The sequence below is a fragment of the Lithobates pipiens genome, unplaced genomic scaffold, assembly GCF_037356315.1.
Source record: "Lithobates pipiens isolate NorthernLeopardFrog02 unplaced genomic scaffold, aLitPip1_a1.2 Scaffold_13, whole genome shotgun sequence".
NCBI classification, from domain to species: Eukaryota; Metazoa; Chordata; class Amphibia; order Anura; family Ranidae; genus Lithobates; species Lithobates pipiens.
The window spans coordinates 129,112,534-129,140,043 of NW_027507718.1; the positions used below are offsets into that span (position 1 = coordinate 129,112,534).

The 27,510-nt window shown below is 42.7% G+C and overlaps 1 protein-coding gene across 3 annotated transcripts in view; it reads right to left on the reverse strand.

The window, feature by feature from the left end:
* Positions 1 to 3,666: 3,666 nt before the first annotated feature.
* LOC143974317 (N-acetyllactosaminide beta-1,3-N-acetylglucosaminyltransferase 3-like) overlaps positions 3,667 to 27,510 on the reverse strand; it is a 56,031-nt gene continuing 32,187 nt past the window's right edge. For all 3 annotated transcript variants that reach the window (XM_077475553.1, XM_077475554.1, XM_077475555.1), the window contains one exon: positions 3,667 to 5,118. In XM_077475553.1, the coding sequence (XP_077331679.1) occupies positions 3,972 to 5,111 (1,140 nt within the window). In that variant the 5' untranslated portion in view covers positions 5,112 to 5,118 and the 3' untranslated portion in view covers positions 3,667 to 3,971. The remainder of the gene's footprint in view (positions 5,119 to 27,510) is intronic.

The window sequence follows — 27,510 nt, forward strand, 5'->3', positions numbered from 1 at the left end:
GACATTGAGTCCACGGGACCCATTGGCACACTCCTGCAGCAGGCACGCACAACCGCTATCATGGTTTTGCGGACTGACGTAGAGGTACGCAGGAGTGCTATTCTGACAACGTATAGTGATGTGAGCTGATCGGCAAGCAGTTAATGACCGAGTGTTACCAACACATAGTTACATAGTTAGTAAGGTTGAATAAAGACACCAGTCCATCCAGTTCAACCTGAGTGAGTTTCTACAATTGTCCCTATCCCTGTACATTGCACACTCACATTGGTCCCTACCCTCAAGGAGCCCACAGTCCAAGGTCCCCAATCATATACTAGGGCCAATTTTTGACAGAAGCCAAAAAAAAACAGAAGCCAGAAAAAAAAAACCCAAACAAAAAAAAATACTGAAAGCCAGTTTCTAGATTTTTCAGAAATTTAACTATGGTTGTCTAAAGGTTTCTCATATTTCTCTTATGACAAGCATTCTTTCACATTGGCAGTGCCAAGCTTTTAATTTCAACTACCGTATTTATGGGTATATAACACACACACACACACACACAAAATGTAATTTTAAATAAGGAACTTTCAATCAAAATAAGGGTCAGTGCCCATCTGCAGCCTCACCATTGCCGTCAATGCAGCCTCACCACTGCCATTAATGCAGCAGCCTCACCATGGCCATAACAGCAGCCTGATCAGATTCCCATCTGCAGCCTAGGGGGGACAGGGAGGGGGGCGGGATGAGTGTCGACAGATTACATGCAGCGAGAATCTCTTATGATAGACAGAACAGTGGTCCAATGGCGGCCCAGGAGACGGTACTTCCTATTACAGAGGCCACCAAGTAAACAGGAGATTCTCACTGTATGTAATCTGATGGCGCTCGTCCCGCCCCCCTCCCTGTCCTCTCCAAGGCAGATAAAATTTAAGTATTGGCGTATAACACGCACACACTATTTGTACCTGATTTTCATGGTGAAAAAGTGAGAGTTATAAGCCAATAAATACAATAGTTTATACTGCCACATAGCATGTAAAATACTTTAGAAAGCACACCCTCAACTTTATTTTCACTACACTTTGTACTTCTACCCGCCTTAGTAACCAAGATTTCCAACTTTTCAAAATATAACCTTAAGTATCTGTGCCCTATGCCTTTACTCAGGTTTTTCAAAACCTGCTTGATCACAGAGATCTATGCAATGATAAGTACAGCGTTTCCTTGAAATTTTCTTGTTCTCAACTCCTGACCTCTTCTGATCTAGATGCTTCCACAACAGTAGATTATCACCTTGAGCCTGTGTTCACACTATTGCAGGCACAAACCTTGCATGTGATTTGCACTATATTTCTGTGCAATGCAAATTCAGCCATAGAGTTTTATGGCTGAACTAGCATTAGTTTTGCATGAAAGGTGCAGGAACCTTTTTTTCTTTGCATTGGAATCGGATCACATGGGTGTTCACACACCCATGTGATCTGATTCCAATGAGTGTGTGAACACCCATTGGAATTGGGGGGGGGGGGGGGGTCGTTAACTTTGTATTGATACCCACCCTTTGTTAGGATAAACCTAGTTACATCTAGTTATAAATCTAGTTACAATTGAGAATTAAGATCTGCCTGCACAGTACAGACAGGATAAAACTGGCCATAGATGGACCAAATCTCGGCTGGTTCAGCAGGGACTTGTATGGTTTCTTTTACATGTGATTACTGTCGGTGGCAATAGCCATTAGCAGTAATCATTGCGTTCTGCTGTCTGGGAAGGCTCCATGTTGGCAGAACACAATAGAGCTGCAAGAGGGATTCTCCATTTGCACTGAATGTGTCGATAGGGGAATTGGGTGATTTCCTTTTCTTCCACTTGTAATGGAAGGAAAGAAAATCGGATCATCTATGGCTTGCCTAAATTATGGCAAACACAGCTGCCCAGTCCCCTCAAAAACAGACAGCACTATAGTAGCAGTTTTCCTTGTTGGAGGGTTCAGAACATAGCATCTAAAAAGATATGCTGCAATGTTTAAATATGTTTTATTTTTATAATTATTTTATATTTACAAAATGTTTGATTTTTTCAGTTACGTTCTGTGAATGTGTAACAAATATAAAGTGGGTATTTCAATTTAGCTGCAAAAATGAAATAAACTTTTAATCCAGTCCTCAAAGTCACTCTGGCGTACTTGTGATACCATATCAATGCAAAAAAAGGTTGAATACTGTGTATAACTAAACCCAGTTGTGGCATTAGTCAAACTTTACTGCTAAAGCAGTCCTCAAACTCACTCTAGCAATTGATTTCTGTACAACCACCCTGCTGGAAAATTTCCTCTATAGCCAAAATGACAGCGGGAGGATTGAATGTGGGCAGTACAGTGGTGTAGTGGGCAGCACTCTCTCCTAGCAGTAAAAAGGGTTGCTGGTTTGAATCCCAACCACGACACTACCTGCCTGGAGTTTGCATGTTCTTGAGGGTAGGGTTTGTTCATGTTCTTGAGGGAAGGGGCTGATGTGAATGTACAATGTATATGTAAAGTGCTGCGTAAATTGACAGTGCAATAGAAAATACCTTAAAAGTACCTTAAATAATAAATGTGTGGATGGGGGAATCTGGTGTTTTTTTCCCTCATTCAACCTACAAAACAAAAAAACCTGACATCTATGGGCAGCTTAAGGCACTGCTGCCTCTGACTGCAAGTCTAAGGAGTTGTGATTGGGTAATTATTGTGCTTCTTAGGCCGCGTACACACGCGCGGACTGTTCGCCCAACCTTGTCCGCTGAACAGTGTTTGGGCGGACAGTCCGCTCGTGTGTGGGGCTTCAGCGGACAGTTTCAGCGGACAGTTGGCCGAACAAGGTCTTACGGAAATTCCGAAAAACTGTCCGCTGAAACAAGGTTTCAGCGGACTGTTCGCTCGTGTGTAGGCTTGTTCGGCCAACTAAGTCTCGCGCATGGTCAGAAAGGATTTCCACGTCGGAAGGTTGCATTGCAGTGTATAGGACGTCGTATTTTTCGTCCCGTCGTACGTGCCGTTCACGTCATCGCGCACGGTTTCAGCAAACTGTTCGTCCGTCGTGTGTGGCCATGTCCGTCCATGCTAAGTTTGAGCGGACTGTTCGCTCAAACTGTTGGACGGACAAAGTTGGGCCAACAGTCCGCGCGTGTGTACGCGGCCTTAGTGTTCTCCTTGTTGGTGGCCCTTATCTGTATGTAGACCACATGGAATATTGTTGACAAGTCCTTTGCCCTCTCCCTCCATTTTTTCTGCACAGTTTTCAGAGTTTAGATCTTTCTTAACCATTCCATATCTGAATACTTAGTCTACCCCTAAACATTCTGAGCCATTAAACCTTGTCTAAAATTAAACGTCTACATGAGTTTCTATCTCCCAAACATTTAACCCCTAAAAGTATCTAACACTTAACTTAAGTGTGTCCTTAACACTTACATTTAGGTTCAACAACCTCTAAAAACACTGAATCCCAGTGTCTCCTACTGACACAAACCAGATCTAATCCCTGGAATTAATCTTAAAAAATAATTAACTATTTCCTGCTGCTTACTTTCCTTGTCCTACCTCAAAATCCTTTGTGCTGATAGTATGTAGGTTCCATGCCAAAAGCATACTTCAATATTATCTCCAATAAGCTAACAATATGAAGAAAGGTATGTACACCATATGGTTAAATTACTTTAATACAAAATTGAGAATAAGTTAACAAAAGAAGCATAAACAAGTCTAAAGACAGGTGCTTAACCAAGTAACATAATGGCTCTTAACAAAAGGAAGGAAAATGTTTCAAGTCTCATTCTCTCATTCATAGTGTACATGAGAGAATAAACAGTTTGATTCAGATTTCTACTTTGGTTTCCGATTTGCATGGGCAATACAGATTTTCCTTTTTTCGGGTCTTCTAGGTAAGACTGTTTGTTAGAAGTGTCAAATGGTATATGGCTTAAAAATATTCCCAAGTCCATCCCTGTTACTGGCCTATATATAAAGAGAGCTTCTGTCCACAGTTGAGATGAGGATCTTGTATAGCTTTCCACATGACCAGCATCTGATATGGCACAAAACGATGTACCATTAGAAGTTCTCTATAATAGCATGGGTTAAAAGAGTCTAATTTGTCAGATGGCACACGCACACCTACTGTCCTCATTCCCATGTGAGAGGCTGGGACTAAGCCAGCCTTTGCCAGACACATGCCAAGATAAACATCATCAATAGGGAATAGGGAAATTTCCAAGGATTTATTGTAAATGGTATGAGCAGTGAATCTTGATAGAAGAATTCCCCCACCGCCACAATACATTGGGTAGGAATTGGAACTGGTTACCTGTATGGGCACATAATATTTGCTACCAGATTCACGAATAGGTCCAACATTGGCTATCAGCTGTCCAACAAAGAGGTGATCATCTGCCTTCAGTCCATGTAGATAGGTGACAACATTGAAGGTGTTCACAAATACATCATCATCCCCATTAAAAATAAAATGAGCTCCTGGGCAATTATCCTCTAACCACTGGTGGAAGAGGAACTGTTTCAATGTCAGGTTGAAAAAAGTGTCATGGAAGTTCCATTGTAAAATATCACCATAGGTTTCGCTTTCAATTTTTAGAAGTTGCCTCAAATGTTTGTTCTCCCTCTCATTTTGGGAAGTTCCAGAGAGAAAAATCCTTCTGACATGGGCACCATTATAGCTGCTTTCCTCTCCCCAAGTCTGGCGAATGATAGCCCTCCTTTCATAATTTCCAGGGGAAGACTTTATGGCAAGAAGCAGAAATACCCCCATAGATTCAGCTCTTCCACCGCACTTCTGTGGTGCGTTAAGGATCTGTGGAAAGCTTCTGCAATGTCTATATCTCAAAAAGTCTTTAATGTGTTCAGGTAGTTTGGAAAATCCATCAATATTTTCCACTGAGGAGTTAGCCTCACAGTGAGAGACCCATTCAATTTTTTGGGGTGTAACAGCTCCATGAGTAACATGAGGCGCAAGGACAGGCGGTTCTACAATTTCTTTTATTCCATTTTCACTTTCTTGCATAATGAACAAGAGACCAACAAGCCCCACGCACAGCAGTAGTAAGCCTTCCACTGTTAAAATAGACCGCCTCATGCTGACTCTGTAAAAAAAAAAAAATTAAAAAAGTTAAGTAAAGAAAGTCTTATTTTTCGCAACAAATGCATTGCAATATTTATTAAAGTGGAACTTTAGTCAGAATATTAAGTCCTGCTAGATCACTTAATGCTGGCCCCTTCTGCAAGTCCCTTTTGCAGGTTTAGCTATGTAAAACATTAAAAACAAGTGCCTATATGGTTAAAATCTAAACAATTTACTGCCGCTCATGGACTCTTGGCTTCATCAAAATGGCAGCCTCCGGGACGAAGAAACAGGAGCAATGCTGGAGGAAATGTACAGCAAACACTAATTTTGGCAGCATAATTAACGTTGAACGCACTTTCACTGCTAAAAAAAAAACATTTTATCTAGTGGTTTTTGGTAAATGTTAGCTTTCAATCAGTTTTTTTTAAGCTATCATTTACATGAAGAGTGGATCCATGAAAAATTTCTATTTTAGTGTTTAATAGGTGCTGCAGAGTGAAAGAGTCTGCAAGCCCCCGACCGTCCCTCCTCACAGGAGATGCCCGATAGGCAGTCAATGGCTCCCGCTGCTGCCCATCAGTTGCTGTGTAAAGAGGGAAAGAGGAGAGCAGAATGCAGCCAGTCACAGCACTGAATTGATCCAGCAGTCAGGTGTTTAGAGGGGGCACTGCAAGTCATAAAACTTTTACTTTAACCACTTAACCTCCAGGAGATTTACCCCCCTCATGACCAGGCCATTCTTTGCAATATGGCACTGCATTATTTTAACTGACAATTGGGCAGTCGTGCAACGCTGTACCCAAATATGTCCTTTTGTTCCCACAATAGAGCTTTCTTTTCTTTTCGCCTCTGTGGTTTTAATTCTTTGTGCTATAAACAAAAAATAAAAATAAGGACGATAAAAATAAATAAAAAAAGTTTTACTTCCTGCTGTAAAATACATCCAATAAAAAAATAAAAGGTCTTCATCAAGTTACGCAAATATGTATTCTGCTACGTATTTTAGGTAAAAACAAATAAGTGTATATTGACTGGTTTGCGCAAAAGTTATAGCATCTACAAACCTAGGAATATTTTTATTTATATGTTAACAGTATGAGGGATGAATGTGAGGCAATTATGACCCTACAAAAAAGGTACCATTCCATATAAAACATTTACTGAATGAGAACAAAAATGGGGTGAGACTTTACAAGTACCTTGCAGGGTCAACTCTAATACATACACATACCAAATAGGCTTAAAAAATAAACAAATCTTTAAATTTCCATATACAAATGGTTAGCTTTAAAAAAAAAAGTTGAATACAACTAGTTAAAACCACAGTTATCCAGGATGTGCTGGTCTTGGCTGGAGAATTGAGAAAACTGTTTTTTTTTTTTGAACATGGAGAAATCTGTTGCATTTCTTCCATCTAACCATAGAAAATCTGTAGATAATGTATAGATGTATGATTTTACCTGAATGACAGAATGTCAATCTGCTTCGTTTACATAGGCAGACCACCGGTCTGTCTGTGTAACGAACGATCCCACCGAGTGCCAGCGGACACTGAGTCCATGGTACCTGGCGTTTATGGAGGGGCATATGTTGGAACAAGACGCTGAGATACCCATTAGCAAGGCACGAAGCTGTTGTCACAGAGTTGCGAATTTAAATAACACTGTACATAGTTGGTGCACTGGAGCAGCTTGTGCATGGGAGTGTAATATATTTATTATAATGAAGTTCAAAGTTTTAAACAGCCTAAGCACTCTCTTTTGCATGCAGCGGTTAAGCACTGCCATTTGGAGACACATACAGACAAAGTGGAAGGAGAAAAAGACATCTCATTAGTCCTGGGAGACTAAAAAAAAAAAAAAAAAAAAAAAATCGCTTTTTCTAACCAAACTTAGTTGTGAGGTCACATCAAATGATGGGAGCACAAAACCTGAGGGGGGGACATTGGGGAGCAAGTTTTATTTTATGGACAAGAAGATTACCACAGTATCATTTTGCACAGGAGATATACTGGACTTTGAACCGAACCACATAGATAAAATCACACATTGAAATAGAGGTTTAAGGAATGTGTCACTGAAGTTTATGTTTTTCATGTTTTGATTCTTCACAAGCTGATTTAATTAGTTCACTGCACACTTTAAGGAAGAAATTAATCAATGTTGATGGCACAGTTTTTGATTTTGAATATGGATTGCAACAATTAAAGCAACTGTTTATTTACCCAGCGTTTATCTCCCGCTGTGTATAACTCACAGTGGGAGCGGGCGGCCACTACCACTCAGAAGTGCTGGATCAAGTACTAGGTATAAGATTCAGTGCAGTAGACCCACCATGCTGCCATATATCTAAGGGCCCATACACACGATCTGACTTTTTGACAACAAACATGGAAATTAGCCGTTTTAAAAGGCAACATCCGACCGTGTGTGCGCTCCATCAGACAAACTTTTTTGGTTTTCATCTGACTTTTGTTGGCTGTGCGAACGGGCAAACTTTTTGACAACATAAGTCCGATGGAGCAAAGTCCGATCGTGTGTACACAAAACCATCAGACTTTTGTACAAAAGTACAAGCACACATGCTCACAACCAATGCAAAAGATCAGACAACAATACAGAAGTTGACCAAAGGGTGGCGCGGGAGTAATTGAACGTCCTCTTTTGAAGTGTCGTCTGTTCATTGAAACGTCACTACATTCACGTTGCAATACAAATTTACAGCCAATGCCCTTTATACAAAAGTCCATGGGAAAGTTTGTACAAAGTCCGATCGCGTGTATGAGGCTTAAGTGATACAGTTGGCAAGCAGTTAATGCAGTAAGGTAAACATGTTTTAGCTTTAGAAGCACTTTAGCCATCAATATTTCTCTCGGGGACTCAAGTATTTGAGCCCATTGGGTTCCACCACAGCCATTGTGAGATGATTCATCAATCACTGCTAGATTTGCAATTCATTTTATATAACAGGGAATGCAATATGAGCAAGCGGGGGGGGGGGGGCGTTGGGAGCATTCCAATATGCATGGGGACATTCAAAACACTAAGGGGGCAGGAACAAAGCCAGGAATAAATCACAGGGGAATTAATGGGAAACACCAAAAAGGATATAATAAGCCAACAAAACACTCAGTGCACCAGGTTCCATCTATAATGAAAAGATTTCTGAGTGGACCCTTTAAAAAGTGATTCATAAATAAAAGTATGCTACATAAGCATATACAAGTGAATTTAAGATATTAGATATTCAGCGGAAAAAAAGCATTAGGAGAATGCAAAACAAATAAAGTACTGTAATTGTGCTCCCAAAAAAATATTTAATGAAAATTGGAGGTTGACTACAATAAAAAGGAATCTGTAAGGGTAGAAATACAGAAACTGCCATTGCCGACTTGGTTTTTAAAGTTGTAGGCCGTGAAGTGGTCAGGCATACCTGGACTTCGCCAAGAATTCCTGACCTGGAGTAGGCACAGTACACACTTTTTACACTTTGTTGGCTGCAGACCTGTCAGGTCAGTGAGTCTCAACATTTTTCAGTTGTGGTGTCCTTTAAAATTCTGCACAATTATGTAAAAAACAAAAAACAGATATACATAACACGGCAACATCCATACACATAAGACGGCCAACGTTAGAGAGGATTTTATTGTTCTAAAGCAAATACTTTTGTACACTCATACTGTTCCATCATTTATCTTCTTCCCTAGGCTAAATGACCCCAGTGCTGACGGAGATGGGGAAGGGAGGGTCAAAGATGTTAGGGCACCGGCGCTGCAAGGTTGTAATGGTGGACAATGAAAACCTGTGGCTTTGCGCAACTAAAAGGCAGGCTTCATCCACCCACTGGCTTGTATACAATTTATGGGCAGTTTTTAGGCATTTTGCCAAAGGACCCCAGGGTGCAAAAGCTTCAGAATGATCAGTGAAATGGCATCCACCCGTGTACAATTAATGTGTCACTTAACTTGTGTTTTTTCTGTTTTTAAGATATGTTACTTAAATAATAATTGCACTATTGCATACTCCGCTCACATGAATGAGCCTGAAGAGTACTATACACCTTCAAAATGACTGCGCCTGGGAGTACAGGTGTTTGCGTACAGCTGCCTGTACAAATAATTGGCAGGCTACGGGCTGTACACTGGTAAAAAAAACACAAACTTTTTTGCATGCATCCAGGGATGGGTAAACGCTGTGGACGCAAGCGGCTTGTGTCCAAGGTGCACATTCCTCACTGTATATATGCAAAATTCTCAGATGTGCAGTTAACAGCATACAACCACAGATTGTCAAAGATTTGATTTTTACTCAAACACCTGTGACTTTTGGGTGCAGAAATAGGTTTCTTTTATGGCGTACAAGACTCAACCCCCTAGGGGTTAATAATAATAAAAAAAAAAAAAAATGTAGATTTTCTAGTGCAAAATTATAGACTGCTTTATGTAGATCAGTAACAAATCCGTAAAGTCTTTGTGCTGAAATTCAAGCTGGGAGTTCAGCATTGAGTAATAAATAGTGTACATCACTGTTTCTCAGCCGCAGGCTTCATGTAACCCAAACCAAATCAGGTTTTAAGAATTTCCCTTAGATGACATGGCTGTGATAAAATTACCAAGCCCAAAATACCTGTACAAGGTGGAAAAATTTTTAAAAATATCACCCTGTTGAGGATACTCGAAGAATGGAAATCTGATATTCTCTTTTACTTTGCCTATAGTCTAGGACTAGGTAAAATAATCTTTTACTTTGATTATAAACTATATAAAAATAAATAAATTCTATACTTCAACCTCATTCACATGGATAGTGAGGCTGAAAATATGCTGGGTGTAACATTTTAGCCGATTTCTCATTCCGAGGGAGCCACGTACAAGTAAATGGTCCACGTTCGGCAAATACATCTTGTACGTATGAACGGGTAAATGACAATGCACTGAAGAAGCATCTACGCTTAGATGAGTATATGCACTTGTATGGCAGGCTGTAGGTGCACCTGCAGCTCCAGATTTTTCTTCCCACCATATTTTCTGCCAAATTTTATGCCCAGCAATTTTCAGCCTCTTACCACCCATGTGCATGAGGCCAAACACTCAAAAAAAAATCTTATTTGAGCCTTCAAATCTAAACAAGTATCCTTGCTTTTTACAGTTGCTATTCTAACCATAAAAATTAGCTCTCAATCAACAAACACAATTATAAACATCACAGTTCTTCCACAAAGATCATTCCTGTACATCCTCCCTGCCATTATATAAACCCTAGATCACTGGAGTCAGCACAGGGTAGAAGTACGTACAGTCCAATTGGATTTGGGGTACTTAGCAGTGAGATAAAAAAAAAGGTAAGAAGAAATAAACATTTGTATTTTATTTTTTTAAAGGAGGTTTATTTGGTTCCAGACAATTATGGGTCCTTCAGAAGAGTGGACCTTGCACTTCCTCAAAAATATTAAGCACCCTTTTATCAAATCCTATGGGAAATTTGGAGTTGGGCCTTCTAAGCCCTAGCAATCAAGGGAGCAACAAGTTTCACTAACTTAGTCATAGAAACATGCATAACACCAGGGTGGTATTCCTCTCTTCAACACTGAAAAAAAATTATTTTTATATAATATATATATATATATATATATATATATATATATATATATATATATATATATATATATATATAAAATAAAATTTGGGGTGGCATGGTTGTGCTACCGAAGGAGCTGTATGGGGGCAGCTTTACACTGCTCCAGACAACAGAGACATAATGGTGTCTACAGGCAGAACTTTGGAAACTTTAGCATGGCATACACATGCAGGAGACGTACACCCAGAGCATGGCAAGAGTACACAGCTGACAGGAGCAAAACCTGCATGCACATACAGGACTCTCACCGGACATTGTTGGATAGTCACTGAACAGCTGAACCCAATATGTGCCCTGGGTGCACATGCAGGACTTGAGCTGGGCACCGGTTGGATGCTCACTGTATGACTGACTGACAGTGCTCACTTGTAGAAAACAGCAGTAACAGCCCCAAGATGTAATAAAGAGGAGGGTTCCACAAAAAGCAAAGTACAATCCACAGCATGTAAATGTAAAATGGTGCATCAGAGGTGTATCAGAGAACCTAGGAAAGAAAGTGTCAACTTCTGCAGCAATTTGTTTTACCCTCTCTCTGCCAGACGGATTGCTGTAAAGGAGGATCTTCACTCATTATAACCACTTGGTGGTGTTCTAATGAGGAAAACTGCAGTGTCAGAGTTTGCTTCACGCAAGCGGCATGCAAAGCCTCTTTTTCCGGGACTTGACTCCCTCCCCATCAGCAGAGCAGCACAGGGAAGTGTCAGTGAGACACTAATGCATTCCAATTTCAGAATTCCCCACCCTGCACTGAGGGGGAGGCACTGTGCCCCCACACATTGTAAAAGATGGGAAACATTATTTGGTTCTATAACTTTGCTGCAATCATCAGCTTTTGTGATGGGGAAAAGATTGGGTGCAGTTTGCTGGGGGGGGGGGTCCCTGTTTCCAGGAGGAGGAAGACTGTCATTGGCTATTGCTAAAGCCAATCACAGTCCTGCTAGCCTGGTCCACCATCTGGAGGAAGCTTAAGCAATAGATATGTTTGGAAAACCCTTTATGAGGACAGTAAGGAAACCAGTATTGAAGGAACATGTAGATTGTCGTTGCTGACCTCTCCTTAAAATGCTGATTGCCTGGTGTCCAAACTGATGACACTGAACAGCAACAAATCTGCAAAACAAGTCTTCTACCTCTGCCCTGACTTGGGCTGCTGCAGACAATATAAATCGAAGAGCGAACATCTCCCCAGCGTACCAGCAGCAGAGGCCAGATAGCAGCACAGTGGCTTATACTGTGAAAGCCCATCCAACCCCACAGGGGTATAAGTTCTGGTGAGAGCATTCACATTACCACAGCACTGAGTGGCGCACCGGGGATGACTGTTTTCTCTGTATTGAAGATTGGCACTTTCTGCACTAGTCACTTTATTTTGTGTCACTGTTACCTGAGACATTATTATATGGGACATTTTTAGTGATCCTAGGACGCGTCTTTGAAAGTTTTTTCCACGTGCAATGATGTTGGCACAATAATTTTTGAATGAATTTCTGTGTAACTGTTATATGCAATTTATATTAATTTGGCACAGCAGTGTCAGCACGTATTTCACACATCAATTATTATAATTTTTAATTAACCTCATAATGCCCAAATAATATTTCAGCACTGAGTTACAGTTTTTGTATCAAATGTTTTGCACATAGATCACCAACTAGTTTTATATTATATATTTTTTCACAGACAGGCTACAATACGCCAGGTATATAATTTAGGTTTAGCTCCATAACCTATCATTTACACCTTTTAAACCCAATACCCCCCCCCCCCCCATTCTCGGGGGCAGAGGTTTTTAGGTAAAGGCAGCTCTAACCCATTCACTTTTTTCTTCATTTATTTTATTTCAATCTTCACTTAGCTTTACTTTAGTCACTTTAGGGTGGGCAGTCCGTAGCGCGACTTTATTTACTTATTCACAATGAAAAAAAAAAAAATCACACCCAACTTTTGCTGCGGCGCAGAGTGCCGCACTTTTTCTAAGCTGTGGGGACCCAACACATGATTCTGCACACAGGCTCACTGCTTTCAGAAAATGCCACTGACCGGAGTTCATCATTGCGCATCCATTCCAGATGCTTGTATGCGACATAACATACAAGCAGGTGGTCTGGATGCGAGAGGTGGGTCAGCAGGATGAGTGTGCCAGGACAGATAGATGCGTCTCATCTCTGCTTCCTTTCACCACTCTGCATATCACACATATCATAGATAAGAGAGTACTGCGGTGGGGACAATGAGCAGGAGGGGTTCAGAGGTGGGACAGAAGATCAGGAGGGTACAACGCTGGGGTAGATGTGTAGGGAGGTACAGTAGTGGAAGAGATGAGAAGGGGGTTCAGCAGTGGGAATGAAGAGCGGGGGGAGGGGTACAGAGGTGAGACAGATGTGCAGGAGGTACATTTGGTGGGGCAGATGAGAAAGCAGGCTACAGTGGTGGGGCAGATGAGCAGATGGGTTTAGTGTTAGGACAGATGAAAAGGTGATTCATTAGTGAGACAAAAGAGTATGGGGATACAGTGGTGGAGCAGATGTGCAGGGAGGTACAATGGTGGGGCAGAGGAGAAAAGGGGTACATTGAAGGGGTAGATGAGCAGTGGGGTTACAGAGATGGGACAGAAGAGCAGGGGTGTACAGTGGTGGGGCAGATGTGGAGGAGGTACAGTAATGGGCAGTAGTGGGAGGAATGAGCAGGGGGTAGGACAGATAAGCGTTGTGGGGGGGGGGGGGGGAGTTCAGTGTTGGGGCAGATGAGAAGGCGGTTCAGTGATGGGGCAAATGTGAAAGGAGTTGCATTAGTGAGACAGAAGAGCAGGGGGTACAGAGGTGGGGCAGATATACAGGGGGGTACAGTTGGGGGCAGAAGAGAAAGGAGGTACACTGGTGGGACAGATGAGCAGGGGGTTACAGCGGTGGGGCAGAGGCACAGGAGGGTACAGAGGAGAAAGGGGGTACATCGTGGAACACATGAGCAGGGGAAACAGATGAGAAAGGGGGGTTACAGTGGTGGGGCAGAAGAGCAGGGGAAACAGATGAGAAAGGGGGGTTACAGTGGTGGGGCAGAAGAGCAGGGGAAACAGATGAAAAAAGGGTTACAGTGGTGGGGCAGATAAGCAGATAAGTTCACTGTTAGGACAGATGAGCAGATGATTCAGCGCTTAGACAGACGAGCATGGAGGTACGGCAGATGTACAGGGGCAAACGAGCATGGGGGTACAGCAGATGTGCAGGGGGCTACAGTGGTGGGGCAGATGTGTAGGGGGACAGTGATCTGATGTATGAAGGTGCATGAATTGGGGCTGATCTGAGGCCTGAGTGCAGGATGTTAAAAACATTTCTCACTACTACTCAAGTAATTTACAGCATTTACTTTATTTAAAAAATCCTTTTCGTGATTGAGAATGTGAAGTTGACATATTTTTTTGTTATAAAATTGGCATGCTCAATTTCTTTGATAACATTTTTCAGCACGCTGTGCTCAAAACGTTGCCTACCCCTACCTTAGGAGTATCTTGCATCAAAATTAATTTCCTGTTGTCCTATTGCAGGGGATACCTGAAATTTTACTTGTATGGATGCATAGGCTTCAGTTTTTTTTAACCTTAATGCATTCTCTGCAATAGGGTAAAAACCTTTTATGTGTAGCTGCCCCCCCCCCCAATACTTACTTGAGCCCATTCTTGATCCAAAGCTGCTCTCACTCGCCCCTCCCACTGAACTCCACGAGAGCAGCCAGAATTATTAGCTCCTGCTGCGGTCCATCAAATCTAATGATGAGGGAGCATTGCCAAGCCGCACGGTGTGTCAACAGACACACGCGGCGCTGTTCAGGATCAAGCCCACACATGTGTGACCATAGGAACCGGCTTCCTGTGATGGTACACTGAGAAAGAGGAGCCCAGAGCACTAGCAGAGGAACCCAGAGTGGGGAAGATAAGGGCCGCTCTGTGCAAAACCGTTGCATTGAGCAAGCTTGGTATTAAAAAGAAACTCCAAAAAATAAATAAATATAAAAAAAAAAAATGGGAAAGAGAAGAACCCTTACAAATCACTATTGCCTCACACTACTGCAGCTTTCACAAAAAATGCCTTAAATTCTTTATTTATGGTTTTCAGAATACAAAAGAGCCAATTTTAGTACAAGAAAAACATTCAATAAGCCGAAAAAGGCCAGAGTATACAGCACTGGCCTAAATATGCATATAAAAAGAAGCAAAATCAAACAAAGAATGGCATATACACAACTCATTTGAGCTGGCATCAGACCAGTAGCCCATGGATGGTTTGCCTCAATAAGTGTCATAAGTTGAAAATGTCAGGGATGGCATGATGCAAGATAAACAAAAGAGAGCAGCCACGGTTCACCCTCCTTCTCCCATGGGCAGAGTAATACAGTACCCAGCAGAAAGTGTTCTTCTCTGTGGTTGGCCTTGTTTTTTAATCTTATTTCAATTAAAAATGAACCTCATTTGATGCAAGTAAACTAACAGAGGCTAGGGGATTGTATCCTCAAAGCCCTCACTGCACCCCCCTGAAAAAAACAATGCAGATGATTGCATTTTTATAGAACTAGGCACACCCCCACTTCCCATTCTGAAGTGAAACAGAACTCTGTAAGCCATGTCCAGAGAAAGGCAGGTTGAGGGAGGGTAAAGGGAATAATCGCCTCTATTCTCTGTTGTCTACCTGCAGCTAATCTTTCCCTACTACTGACATATCATGCCTTGCTCTGCGCTGTATCTCTGTGTGGAAGTGGCCATCTTGATAGAGGCATGCTTGGTTTACTCACGCCAGAGCCTCCAGTAAGGAGAATAGTGAGCAGCACAATAGTGTCATCACCACATCTTACTCCAAATCTCCTGAGACTTGCAGTAAAGTACAGCTAGTCCTTTTTTTAGTTTGTTCAACAAAAACTGACCGTTCCGGTTGGAGCCGCTGCACTAACACCCCGACGTTAGTACAGTGATCTCTCCTACTGAACTATTGTGTTCTGACAGGGGGCCATTGGCTGAGCACGCTGACTGGGAGACAGTTGGCTGATGGTTTTCCAGCATGCTCTTCCGAGAGAAGCTGGCCAAAACGTGTGCATGTCAGTCTGCTTCTGTCGGACCGGCTAACATACACATGGGCCAAATGGCAGCCGCTTTTTATTAAGGCAGTCAATGTCTCCTCACATGCAGCCTGTGTGTACTAAGCATTTGATTTCACACTGCAGCATACATCCCTCCGCCCCCCCAACCTTCTGAGACGGGAAAGAGGGACATAAGGTACATAGGCAAACCCCTCTCAAACTCTGCATAATTGAAATGCAGAACATGATTTGATAAACCTGCAAGTGCTTCCAATCGGCACTGCTTTTGAGTTATACTGGCTTTTAAAAAGAAGTAATGCAATAAAAAAACAAAACAAAAAAAAAACACTTTGCATGAAAGGTTTACTGCAGTGGGTTTATTGTGCTATAAAACTTTTGGTAGTTAAATAATCCTTTCGTAATGGCGGTCATAAGCAGTAAGCACACCAATTGCTGTCTTGAGATCATGGACAAGATTCTCCCGTGTAGTTCTGGGCTATTTCCTCACTGTTATTTAAAATCCTCGAGGTGAGATTTTGCATGGAGCCCCAGAACGAGGGAGATTGACAGTTATTTTGCGTTTCTTCAATTTGCAAATAAATCACACCAACTGTTGTCACCCTCTCTCCAAGTTGCTTGGTGATGGCCTTTTAGCCCATTCAAGCCTTGTGTGGGTCTACAATCTTGTCCCTGTCATCCTTGGACAGCTCTTGGCCATGGTGGAGAGATTGGAATCGGATTGATTGCTTCTGTGGACAGGTGTCTTTTATACAGGTAACAAGCTGAGATTAGGAGCACTCCCTTTAAGAGAGTGCTCCTAATCTCAGCTCGTTACCTGTATAGAAGACACCTGAGAGCCAGAAATCTTGCTGATTGACAGGGAATCAAATACTTATTTCACTCATTAAAATGCAAAATCAATTTATAAAAAAAATCATTTTTCTTCTTATTTTTGTTATTCTGCCTTTCGCTGTTAAAATAACCCTACCATTATAGACTGATCATTTCTTTGTCAGTGGGCAAATGTAGAAAATCAGCAGGGATCAAATAATTTTTTACCCTCACTGTATAAGCGTTCCCTACACTAAAGCGAATCTTCACTTTTTAGGTTCAAAGTGCTTGGGCCTTGCAAGCAAGAGCAAAAAAAAACCAAAAAAAAAAAAAAAAAAAAAAAAAGGAAGAGTACTGGCGTATTTTGGAACTACCAGATTATTCATTCCACGAGCAAAGTAATAAAATATTGGAGGTGTCAGAGCTGGCAAAAAAGCATTGCTAGATTATTTGAAAGATAGACAACTTAAAGTGATTGTAAAGCTTTGTTCATTTATAAAAAGAAACAAAAACATGTTATACTTGCCTCCTCTGTGCAAGGGTTTTGCACAGAGCAGCCCCGATCCTCCTCTACTGAGAGCAGCTTTCCATGGAGTCCTACTGCTGCTACGTCCTTTTGACAAAGACAGCAGGACTCGGCCCTGCCACGGCTCCCGTGTCGCTTGGCTCCCGCTGCTATCAATCTATCCAATGAGGACCTGAGAGAGGCTGGAGTGGCTTTGCTCGTCCCCGTAACGATCAGGAAAGAAAAAGGGGGGTGCTGAACCACAAAAGGTTTTACAACCCCTTTAATATGAAGTTTGGAACATATTGGTTCTTTTTAGTAAACAGCAGACTATGGAGGCCCAGAGCAAAAGGTCAACATATTTTAACAGATTCACGTCTCCATTTCCTTGGCTTCTGGGTTCTGTCAGACTGCAAGTTGCACAACCTTTCAGACTTCAAACTTTTATGATTAGATAACATACAGTAATAAACTGCAAGCAAACACCAGAGACTACATATTATTTTGCCCTGTGTAGATGAAGCACAAATATGTAAAATCATATGGACAAAGCTGATGCCACACACCCATTATCATATAAATAGCTGCAGAGTTGTGGCGTTTATTAAAATGCTTCTAAAAAACCCAACGTGTCATGTTTGTGCTAAAAACAAAAGTTATTTTGCTACTTGTACTAAACTTCTAGGGCAGGTTTGAATTTGTCAGCTGGCTCAAAGACATGAATTTCAGCTGTTAGCAAGAATGTGAACATACATTAGACTTATCACATTATGATTCCTGGAAACTGTTACATTTGTATTAGGGCTGTTACTGATTAAAATGTCCGTGTTCGATTAAATCGATTTAGTGACTAATTTCAATTATAAACACACATACAGATCCAACTACTTTTAGCTGATCTCCTTGCATTGCAACTCTGCATTAGTCAGTGGTAAATGTGGTATCCACTATATACAATCACCCGACACTAGTTAGTTTCCACAACCCATTACTTAACTTCACAGTTCACACAAATACGTTTTAAATTTAAACTGTAGCACTGACGTAAGTCATTTTTTTTCCCACAGTAGCGTGACAATCCCTCCACCTCGGGTCTAACTAATCACTCTGGACCCCTGTGCAAACAGGTGGTCATGCAAGCGGGTATCAAAGGGGTTAACACGGACCATAAACTTCTCTCAAGTCTCCTTATATCTTTTCTTTCTACCCATGACCTGGCATCCTTGCTGAGATCTAAGTGCTCACCGCTTAACCACTTTCAGACCGGACCATTTTGCTGGTCAATGACCAGAGGTCTTTTTACAATTTGGCACTGGCTTTAACTGGTAATTGCGCGGTCATGCAATGTTGTACCCAAACAAAATTTGCGTCCTTTTCTTCCCACAAATAGAGCTTTCTTTTGATGGTATTTGATTGCCTCTGCGATTTTTATTTTTTGCGATATAAACGTAAAAAGACCGCAAATTTTGAAAAAAAATGATATTTTCTACTTTTTGTTATTAGAAAAATCCAATAAACTCAATTTTAGTCATACATTTAGGCCAAAATGTATTCAGCCACATGTCTTTGGTAAAAAAAAAGTCAATAACTGTATATTTATTGGTTTGCGCAAAAGTTGTCACATCTACAAACTAAGGTACGTTTTCTGGAATTTACGCAGCTTTTAGTTTACGACTGCCTATCTCATTTCTTGAGGTGCTAAAATGGCAGGGCAGTACAAAACCCCCCCAAATGACCCCATTTTGGAAAGTAGACCCCCTAAGGAAATTGATAAGTGGCATGTTGAGCCCATTGAATATTTTATTTTTTTGCCTCAAGCGATTGAATAATGACAAAAAAATTTTTTTTTTTTATTTTTTTTTTTTACACAAAGTTGTCACTAAATGATATATTGCTCACACATGCTATGGGCATATGTGAAATGACACCCCAAAATAAATTTTGCTGCTTCTCCTGAGTACGGGGATACCACATGTGTGGGATTTTTTGGGAGCCTCGCCGCGTACGGGGCCCCGAAAGCCAAGAACCGCCTTCAGGTTTTCTAAGGGCGTAAATATTTGACTTCACTCCTCACTACCTATTACAGTTTTGAAGGCCATAAAATGCCAAGATGGCACAAAACCCCCACAAATGACCCCATTTTAGAAAGTAGACACCCCAAGCTATTTGCTGAGAGGCATGTTGAGTCCATGGAATATTTTATATTTTGCCACAAGTTGCGGGAAAATTACAAACTTTTTTTTTTTTTCACAAAGTTGTCACTAAATGATATATTGCTCACGCATGCCATGGGCATATGTGAAATGACACCCCAAAATAAATTCTGCTGCTTCTCCTGAGTACGGGGATACCACATATGTGGGACTTTTTGGGAGCCTAGCCGCGTACGGGGCCCCGAAAACCAAGCACCGCCTTCAGGCTTTCTAAGGGCGTTACAGTTTTGAAGGCCATAAAATGCCAAGATGGCACAAACCCCCCCCCCAAATGACCCCATTTTGGAAAGTAGACACCCCTAAATTTAGGGGTACACTAGTGAGACTAGGTAATAAATGGCGGGTGCCCTGAAACTATAAAAAAATAACTAACCAACCAGCGTCACCTGTAACAGTTATATGGTGATCACTGGTGAAAGGGTTAACTAGGGGGCAATCAGGGGGCTTTATGCGGTAGTATATGGGGGTCCCTGGCGCTATAAAAAGCTGCGGCGAACCTAAATACCTACCTGCCTAACTAGCATCACCTGTGACACTAATACAGCGATCAGAAAAACGATCGCTTATTAGGCTGGGTTCACACTGGAGCGATGCGGGAACGCCACGAATCCGCGGCGGGTTCCCGCATCGCATGCCTCCCGGCGGCAGTTCACACTGCCCTATGCGAACTGCTGGGAGTGTCAGTGAAATGTTAATGACACCCCCAGATCAGTTCGCATATCGCAGTGCGATCTGCAAACTCGGATCGCATGGTGTGAACACCCATGCGATCCGATTCTGCTGCGGACCAAAAAAAGGGTCCCGTGCGAATTTGCGGCGGGCGCGGCGCGAATTCAGCCATACTATCTGTATGGCTGAACTCGAATCGCACAGAGATCGGATGTGATTTGCACTGCAGTGCGGTGCGAATCACATTCGTTCTCATAAACCGCTGCAATGTGAACCCAGCCTTAGTGACACTGGCGACGGGGGGTGATCACGGGGTTAAACCTTTATTGGGGGGGTTAGGGGGGTACATTAGAACTAAAGGGGGCTAACCCTAACTGCCCTAACAGTTATTACAGTCACAAATGACACCAATGCAAAAAAAATAAAAAAAATGACATTGGTGTCACTGTGACTGGGGGGCAGGGGTAATTGGGGGGGTGATCGGGGGGGGGGGGGTGTGAGTGTGCCTGGCATGTTCTACTGTGTAGTGTCGTGTTGGTGCAACTCACCGATCCTCTCTCCTCGGTGTCGGAACGAATACCGACACGGAGGAGAGATTACATCACTTCCTCTCCTGTGTTTACATTACAGGAGAGGAAGTGATGTCACGGAGGATTTTCATTCGTCGGGAGCGATCGCGAGGGGGTGGCCATGAATGAATGGCCGCCCCCTCATCCCGGATCGCTCCCGAACGAATACTGACCGCCGCAGACACCGGGGGGGGCCCGATCGGGCCCCCCACCCGCGGGAAGGCAGGGACGTACATGTACGCCCATATGCCTGCCCGTGCCATTCTGTCGACGTACATCGTCGTGCGGCGGTCGGCAAGTGGTTAAGTATAAGATTTAATTTTTGTGTTCAAACACATAAAGATGATAAAAACACAGCATGTAAAGCCGACAATCGTGTTAGTTCCGTGGGGCAGCATCGGGTGACGTCATGTGTAGCTCCTCCCCCGTACGCATTATGTTCAATCAGAACTTCAACATCACCGGACTCCTCCCCCCTTCCCTTCATTAGCAGGGGAAGGCTCTTGGGGAAGGGGGAAGGAGTCCAGCGACGTCACTGTCCATGACATCACCGGATGTCCGACGGAACTCCCTGAAGACCTGGAAGCCGGCTGAGAGGTGAGTACCAATCAAAAGAATTTTCATTGATCAAAACAATTAATCGACTAATCAAGAAATTCATCTTAAAATTTCCACAGCCCTAATTTGTATATAACATTTTAAACCAGGGGTAGTCAACCCCCGGGCCGTGGCCTTTCTGCTGCTGGGCCGCGGGCCAGGGCAGCCGGCATGAGACACCTGGGCGGCTGCCATAAGAGAGCCGGGCAGGTGGCATATGACGATGTTGATGGAAGAAGCGAGCGGGCAAGCAGAGATTACATCATCTCTCTTCCGCCCTCAGTGTCCTGTCAGCCTCAGTGTCGGAGGTGGGGCGGGAAGCAGAGAGACGACATCTCTCACTGCCCGCCCTGCATCAGCACTCTGCCTTCATTGACGTGACAAGTGACATTCCACATCTGGTGACAGGCAACGTGGCAGGTAGCGTGGCAAGTGACAGGCAATGTGGCAGGTGGCATGGCAAATAACATTCTGTATCTGGTGACAGGCAACGTGGCAGGTGGTGTGGCAAGTGGCAAGTGACATGCTCAGGGCTCCCACTGATTCTGCATTATGGGGAGTTAAACCATTTCATTTATCACTACAATGTAATAACAGCAAGAATGTGCTTCAAATCACCCTGACACCATATCAAGTATGGTGCTGTGATGATTGAACCAACACCAGCCGTTGCCCACGAAAAATAGTTTAACCCTCGCTGAACAACCCAAAACTTCTATGCAGCTGGTCCCTGGTGGCAAAAAAGGTTGGTGACCACCGTTTTAAACAAATATTTGCTGAATATTCACTTACTGGTAAAATATGGACCGAGTAGTGATATCAGATCGGATAGGGTTGGAAGCAGAAAATCTGCTGAGGTGGGTGGCCGAGTTAATGTTTTGCTTCCATATGGCGAGGATAGGCAAGATGTCGTAGTTAAGTTAAAAAAAAGTAGTAACTCCACTTTGTTTCCTTTTATGCTCTAAAGCTCACCCATATAGATAATGTGCCTGAGTAATAAAACTAAATTTTTTGTGATTTCTTTTATCCTAAAAGTAAAAGAGGGTGACACAAAACTGGTGCGATATTTGACACGGCTTTTTGATAAACTAACACATCAATATCTGGTTTGATGGAGGTAGTTAGCAATTCTCAATGATTTCTCAAGGTGCTCATCGGATATTTTGGCTCTAGTTTTGCCCCCTAGTGTGCTTCCTTCTTGTAAATAGTTGCTTACAAATAAAAGATGCTGCTAAAAATTGATAACATGCATAAGGTGCGATTGTGATGGCTGGGAAATTTTTCTTTGGGAAGATAAAAACTTATAGAAGAAGAAGTAGTAGTCCAGCAAAGAGACACTGTCAAATTTTTCGTTGAGCACATTTTTTAACCAAGTGTAAATGCATTTTTACAAAAAAAAAAAAAAAAAAAAAAAAAGGGGGGGGGGAGGATAGAATTTTTACGTCATATTTACCTGTAAAATCCTTTTGAGTACATCATGGGACAGAGTCAGGCTAACATTCATTACCTGCTGGGTTATGCTCCATCATTAGGTGAATGGACACTGGTAGACCAAAGGTCTTCAGACAGGAAGTGATCCCCTATATAACCCCTCCCATACAGGAAATACTTTAGGTTTTGTAGCAAGCACTAAATCCTCAAAAAAAAAAAAAAAAAGAAGTGGTGAGGGATCTTTGTGTCCCATGATGTACTCAAAGAAAAGGATTTTACAGGTAAGTATGAAAAAAATCCTATTTTCTTTTTCATACATCATGGGACACAGAGTTAGGCTAATATTCATTACCTGCTGGGACGTCCCAGAGCAATAGCCATCAGAACCTATATGGCAGCCTGCAGTACACTGCAGCTGAAAGCTGAATCCTTGGCTTCTCGAACATCCACTTGATAAAATTTTGTGAATGTATGCACTGAAGACCAGGTAGCAGCCTTACAAATCCGAGCCACAGATACCTAATGGTGAAAAGACCAAGAGGCTCCTACAACCCTGGTAGAATGAGCTCTCACCCTAAAGGGAAGAGCTTGATGGACACAATTTGCCTGCCCCTTCTTGGGTTCTTTTAGTAAAATCAAAAAAAAAAAAATAATAATAAAGTCCGATCCTCGGATCTCCTCAAATATAGACAGATAAACCTTGACTGCCCAGACAACGTCAAAGAATGCAGTCGTCTCTTTTCCGTTGAATAAGGCCGAAAGAAAAAAGAAGGCAAAATATCATCCCAATTTAAATTAGAGGCCGACACCACCTTTTGTCAAAAATGTTTGAACATGTCGTAACATGACTGTTATAGTGAAGGATCAAGTACGGTTCCCTGCATGAAAGGGCCAACAACACCGACACCCTTCTAGCTGAGGTGATAGCCATCAGGAAGGTTAGCTTGCGTGACAGCAAGTCTAATGGAATTTCCTTAATAGGTTCAAATGGTTGTTTCTATAACACAGACAGCACCAAGTTCAAGTTCCATGGACACATAGGTGACCTAATTGGGGGGGGGGGGGGGCAAGCGAGTTGCCCCTTGCAAAAAGGTTCAGATCAGTGAATGGGAGGCTAAAGGGCTTTGGAAGAATACTGATAGGGCCGAAAACTGACCTCTGATTGTACTCAAAGCCAATTTGATTTCCACAGCTGACTGTAAGAGCAGAGAGAATTCTCCCAATTGCATATTTCCGAGGATGCCATTTTCTGGCTTCACACCAAGCAATACAAGTCTTCCAGACCTTATGATAAATCTTCCTAGTGGCAGCTTTTATAGCATTCACTAGAGTAGACACCACTGGTCCCGAGATGCCATGGTCCTTTAACACCTTGGCTTCAATAGCCATGCTGTCAAATTTAGAGACTGTAAATTGGGGTGGAATATAGGACCTTGAGACAGTAGATCGGGGCGACATGCCCCTCTATCGTCAGTCTCACAATCTCTGGGAACCAGGGACTTCTGGGCCAGGCTGGTGCCACCAGAATGACTGAAACCCCCTCTCTCTGAATCCTGCACAACAAAATGTGGAAGGAGAGGGATCAGAGGGAAAGCATAAACCAGGGTGTACTGGCTCCAATTGCCAGAGGATCTCTTGTTTGAGACCAACTGCTGTAGCTTGTTGTTGAACTTGAATGCCAGTAGGTCGACCTCTGGCCATCTCCAACATTGGCAAATTTCCTAGAACACCTCTGGGTGTAGGGACCATTCCCCCAGGCAGATCTGCTGGCGGCTGAGATAATCTTCCCTCCAGTTCTCTACTGCCGGGATATGAACTACCGATATCATTGGCACATGTTCTCCTGCCCAGGCTAGTATGGAGTTCACCTCCTTCAGAGCTGGACTACTCCTGGTACCGCCTTGGTGGTTTATATAGGCCACTTCCGTGGCATTGTCAGACTGAACCCTGATGGGGCAATCCTGAAGCTCCACTGTCCAGGACCGTAGGGCCAGACGTACTGCCCATAATTCTAGGACGTTGATGGTCAGGGTCTGCTCTGTCCCTGACCACTTCCCCTGAGCTGTGAGCTAATCTAGGGTTGCTCCCCAGCCTGAGAGACTGGCATCTGTAGTCAGTACTCCAAGTTACTGGGAGAAAGGATTTTGCCTTTTGCAGGTTCCGATCCTGCAACTACCAGTTTAGGCTTAGGCAGGCCTGAGGAGGTAACAATGGATAATCCAGGGCTATTCTTCCTCTGTTCCAAGTCGACAGGATGTCTTGTTGTAAAGGCCTGGAATGGAACTGCCTCGAAGGAGGATACCATCCTCCCTAGAAGTCTCATACAGAGCCGAATGGAGGGTTGTCTGGTGCCACTTATCTGATGCACCTGATCCTTCAGGGCACAGAATCTTAAGGGTGGCAAGAATACTCTTGCTTGGACCGGGTTTAGAATCAGACATAAATATCTTAGGCTTGGAGTTGGTCTCAAGGCTGGCTTTACGGTATTTATGATCCAGCCTAACCTTTTCATATACATCACTGTGTATATTATGCTCTGTTCTAGAGCCTGTACTCTTTTTGGAGGATCAGAGGGAACGCTGGATCTTAGAAACCTCTGAGGTGGAACCCCCCCCGTAACTACGAGGTATAATTGAGGTGAGTACAGCAGCCTTCCCCCAACCAGATCGAGTGGAGGTGTCCCCTCAAAAGCTTGGTGCTGGGTTTAGAATAATTTTCGACCCACTGCCTTTTCTGGCCCTGGCCCTAGCTCCCTGTTGGCGGCAGAACCAACCTGATGCCGAGACATTTGAGGAAGCAGTCCCTGAGTATTTAAACGAGGGATGTTTGGTGCTTTTCTTCACAGGAAGTAGAAAACTCTTCCTTCCGGAAATCTTTTGGATATATTTGTCCAAGTGATCACCAAATAAACTTAAGACTTTAAAGGACTGGTATCCTTTCATGTTTAGGGTCCGCTCCATTGGACATGTACAGAACCCTGCAGGAAATGCCTTAGTGCTGCAGTGTCCAAGATTTCCACTCTGCAGGGTCCAGCGACCGGAAGCCACGTCACAGGCAAAACCTTGCAGGATCTTGAGTCTTCTTTGCGAGGCTCGGGTACCATTTATTTAAGCATAAAAGCCTGTGTCAAATGGATCTGATCGGTCAATCCCTTGTTTCAATTTTGAAACCGTTTGTGGGACTAGAGACCTGGAGCTCAGAGAGCGCAAACAAACCATGCCATCCACCTTGCAGACACTGGTAAAAAACTGAAGTACTTCCTGTATGGGAGGGGTTATATAGGGGATCACTTCCTGTCTGAAGACCTTTGGTCTACCAGTGTCCATTCACCTGATGATGGAGTATACCCCAGCAGGTAATGACTATTAGCCCGACTCTGTGTCAGATGATGTATGAAAAAGAAATGCAAGTTTACAATTTTGTGTTGGCTACATTCATAGCCATCTTGGGCCATAGGTTGGACTCCCCTGCTGTAAAGCCTGCTCTTTGTCCTTCGAATACAGATTCTGAATTGCTCATTTCATTATAAATCACCTGGAGGACATTTAGTGTTCAAATGAAAGCTGTAGACTGCCTCCCTTTTGAAATCGCTCACCAAAACTGAATCTCCTATTGCAGGGGGTGCCTAAAATCTGACGGGTACCTTAGTGCAGACTTCAGCAAAAATTTGTGAACCAATCACAAAAATGCAGGAAATGAAATTTCAACGTTTGTTGTGTACACCAACTGTGTATAGAACTCCCGCAGGTTGCCATACTGCATTACATTTTACAGAAAATGACAGCGACTGTGGATTGAAAGGCCAAAGTAATTTTTAAATAAAAATTACAAACATGGCTTGTGTAGCAATTGTATATGCCAACAGGTCACCTAAAGTGAGCAAAGCACTTAGATTGGCAGTACTTATCATACTGTATTTGTTCAAAAAGGCAAGAAAGCAGAGTAAAGAAGAGGCCATTCTCACTGAGACTATAAAATCCTAGAGGCCACAGTTGTGCATTGGCTCCCAGAGTTTAACACTCAGGCCTTGTTCACACCATGTGCAGAGATGTGCGTTTTTCTGCAAGAGTCTCTGCAAGAGCACAAAGAAAACAATTGTTCTCTATGTGAACTGTTCACACCACAACACTGGTATCATGTGCAGAAATCTTCAACATATACGCATCATTCTGCACAGAAGAAAAACTCACATGACATCAACATTGTGGTGTTCAGAAAGCACATAGAAAACAATTGTTTTCTACGTGCCCTAGCAGAGAATTAATACTGCAGAAAAAAAAAAACACACACACACACACACACACACACACACACACCAGCAGTATTATGGTGTGAACAGGGTACATAAGAAACCATTAAAAATCTATGCAAGTAAAAAAAATAAAAATAAAATAAAAAATCTGCTCAGTTTTTCTGCACGTATGGTGTGAACAAGGCCTTACTGCCTTTGTCATTTCAAATACTCTCCCATTGCTATGTTATTCTCTATACTCAGCAGTCCTGGGTCCCCTTTGCCACCCCAAAGACGTTTATGCCATTGCACTTTTACCCCTAGTTAAAAAAATCTGCTCCCATGCCCACACCCTCACATTTACTTGGTATTGATTATCACAGAAAGTACCGCTGTACCATTTATTATAATGCAAATAGCTGGAGTCCGTGACGGAATTGTGATTCACTCTACAATCCTAGTTTCATAGAAGATATGGCTGGTAAGAGGAAAAAAAAAAAAAAAAAGTGGTTTGTCAAGTCCAAACTATGCATCAAGACACACATTTTTCTTCTTGAATAAAAAAAAATAAAAATAACAAAAAGAAGGTCAAGCGGTATCCTGACATGGGTAAACATTTGCTGACCAGACTAGTTTCTCAACTATTGCTTCATATGAGACAATAG